This window comes from Palaemon carinicauda, chromosome 29 (assembly GCF_036898095.1).
Source record: "Palaemon carinicauda isolate YSFRI2023 chromosome 29, ASM3689809v2, whole genome shotgun sequence".
In the NCBI taxonomy this organism is placed as follows: Eukaryota; Metazoa; Arthropoda; class Malacostraca; order Decapoda; family Palaemonidae; genus Palaemon; species Palaemon carinicauda.
The window spans coordinates 73,554,828-73,557,963 of record NC_090753.1 but is presented as its reverse complement, the minus strand read 5'-3'; the positions used below and the strand labels follow the sequence as shown (position 1 = coordinate 73,557,963).

Here is a 3,136-nt window from a genome sequence, read left to right as displayed (position 1 = left end):
ATGTAGGCTTGTACCTCTACATCAGTGGTTCTTAACCTTTTTCAGTGGCCGTACCCCTTGATATGTCAGAAAATTTTCTCGTACCCCCATCCAATGTAAATACAATACAAATATGTGAAAAGGATTAGTGATACAAACCTTGCTGAGAAATTATTAGATTTTCAATTACAGGAGAAAGGTACTTTTTTTTTAATTTCAAATGAAAAGTGTCAATTAGCAGGATACAATGAATAATAATGAGTATTACTACATAGTGCACACCAACACATTTTTAGTGGCTCTTTTGTTGTTGTTTCTCATTAATGATATTGTTCAAACGAGGTTCTTTCTTTGAAAGTGCCAGACGCATGTCATCACTTGCATCCAAACGGTTTCTGGCTTTTGTTTTGATGTGTAGGAGTGTTGAAAAACCTGCCTCACATAAGTATGTAGTTGCAAATGGCACGAGGACCTCCAAAGCTGTCCTTGCTAACTGTGGGAATGCTTGGAGTTGTGCACACCAAAACATATCCAGTTGCATTTTTTCAAACTCCATTCGGATTCTGTCATTGGTCTGCAACTCCACAAGATCATCTTTCATGATATCATTATCATCCATGGCATCAAGGTTGAAAAGAAATGGATCCCGTATCCATCTTTGTGCCACAGAACCTTCTTCAAGGTGAAAATACCCTTGAAAGGACTGAATCAGTTCTTGCAAATGTTCTTTTACTTCACTCAGGATGGGCAGCTCTTCTTCAGCACTAGCAGCCTCATCAAGAGAAGGGAAGTTTGCAAAATTTCCACTTTCAATGCGCTTTATCCAAATTGGAAATTTCTTGGTGAGGGCAGATAACTTTTCTCTGGCAGTTATCATATTCACCGCTGTTCCTTGCATAGAGACATTCAGTTCATTGAGGTGCATGAATACATCTGCCAGATATGCCAGAGACAAAATGAACTCCCTGTTTTCAAAATGGTCAGCAATTTCACTGCCTTGATTTCTAAGAAATTGCATGATTTCTTCATGAAGTTCAAATACACGTGTAAGTACCCTGCCACGGGAAAGCCATCTCACTTCTGTGTGGTAAAGAAGAACACTGTGCTCAGCTCCAATTTCTTCACAAAAAGATGCAAAAAGACGGTGATTCACTGCCCGTCCTCTGATGAAATTTACAGCACGCACAACAACTGATAAGACAGTCTTCAATTTTTCTGGCAGCGTCTTTGTAGCAAGTGCATGACGATGCAACACACAGTGAGTGACAGTTACATGGGGAACCTCTTTTTTCACTAGGGTAGCAAAGCCTGATTTATTTCCAAGCATGACAGGGGCTCCATCAGTGCAAATTGAACCACACATGTTGAGAGTCATTTCATGTTCCATGAAGAACTCTTTCACAAGACTGAACACATCAGTTGCTTTTGCAGTAGTTTTCAGAGGTTTACAAAATAAGAATTCTTCCACCACTTCCTTCTCCTTCACATACCGAACAAATGCCATCAACTGGCTGCAAAAACTAACGTCAGTTGACTCGTCCAGCTGAATACTCACTCTGACAGGACTAGCTTTCAGGTCTGTTATCACCTGCTGCAAGACATCTTGACTCATATCATGAATCCTTGAATGAATAATGTCATTTGACAGAGGTATCTGTTTAAGCTTCTTTTCAGCTTCTGTCCCTAACACTATTTTTGCCATTTCTAATGCACAAGGTTTAACAAGCTCCTCTGCGATAGTGTGAGCTTTTTTCTTCTTTGCACACAAAAGGGCAACTTCATAAGATGCTTGCAACAAAGGTTTCTCAACTGGCACAAAACCTAGCTTTGACAGGGTACCACTACGATCAAATCGTTGCCGCTTGATCTTCAAGCTGTTTAAGTCATGTCCAGCATCTGTGCCTCCATGCCGATTGTTGAAGTGTTCATTGAGTCTTGATGGTTTGAGATTTGCATTTGCAAAGACTGTGCTGCAGAGGATGCACTGTGGTCGTTGAGTTCCATCTGCCCCAGTCATACAGGTAAAACCATAACGAATGTAGTCGTCGTTCCACTTGCGTTTCTTAGACATAGTTACTAGATCTTGATCACACCTATACTACCTGGAAAGATGCAGGCCTGGATGTTATAACCGTTACAACATGTTACAATCGATATGAAATAACGTATCACCACCAAAACAATTATATTGGGAGGGTAAGGCCATTTTTTTTACCAACTGAGACCATTTTTTACCAACTCAGGACAGTTTGACCTTCTCAGGACTTTTTTTTTTTACCAACTCAGGGGATTGTTTTGATCAACTCAGGCCATTGTTTGACCAATCCAGGTCATTTATTTACCAAAGGAATTTTTTTTACCAGTTCAAGCCATATTTTGACCAACTCAAGCCATGCTTTGACCAACACATACCAGTTTTTGACCAAGTCAGACCATTTTTTTACCAACTCATCCCCGACCGCTCACCCTGGTCGAGCCATCCCTAAGTCCACTATATTCCTCCTCATGCATATATCAGTACCTTCAAAATTATATATCTTTTATCAATTATACATCTCTTCTTGACAATATTAGAGTTATACCACACTAAAAAAAACATATTGAGACAAATAAAATGATAATCCAAAAATTACATTTCACAAATAAAAAATCACACACTCACCAGTAATTCACCTCAATACTATCAACACCTCGAACACAAACAAAATGCAGACCCAATTCACACTGTTCACATTGACTCAACTACACACAGCACAGTGCACATGCAGCATGTTTCAGAGTTAGGAACAACGCGAACACGAACCGTACGAGACATCAAGAAAACTCAACTACACACAGCACAGTGCACATGCAGCATGTTTCAGAGTCAGGAACAACGCGAACACGAACCGTACGAGACATCAAGAAAACTCAACTACACACAGCACAGTGCACATGCAGCATGTTTCAGAGTCAGGAACAACGCGAACACGAACCGTACGAGACATCAAGAAAACGTATAGAAACCATAGAAAACATAAGAATATTGTTTACAGCACTAACTTAAAAAAAAAATAATTTAGACAATTATAGTAAGAGAAATATTTGGAAAATACATGTTTTGCTTTCTCAAGGTAAATATACAGTAGCTACCATTGCACTGGCTATCATGTCTCGT

At 39.5% G+C, this 3,136-nt stretch overlaps 1 protein-coding gene across 1 annotated transcript; it reads right to left on the bottom strand.

The window, feature by feature from the left end:
- Nucleotides 1-271: 271 nt before the first annotated feature.
- Nucleotides 272-2,050, bottom strand: LOC137622661 (protein FAM200C-like). Its single transcript, XM_068353261.1, has one exon. It carries the CDS (start codon nt 2,048-2,050, stop codon nt 272-274), a length of 1,779 nt encoding a protein of 592 aa, XP_068209362.1.
- Between the last annotated feature and the right edge of the window lie 1,086 nt (nt 2,051-3,136).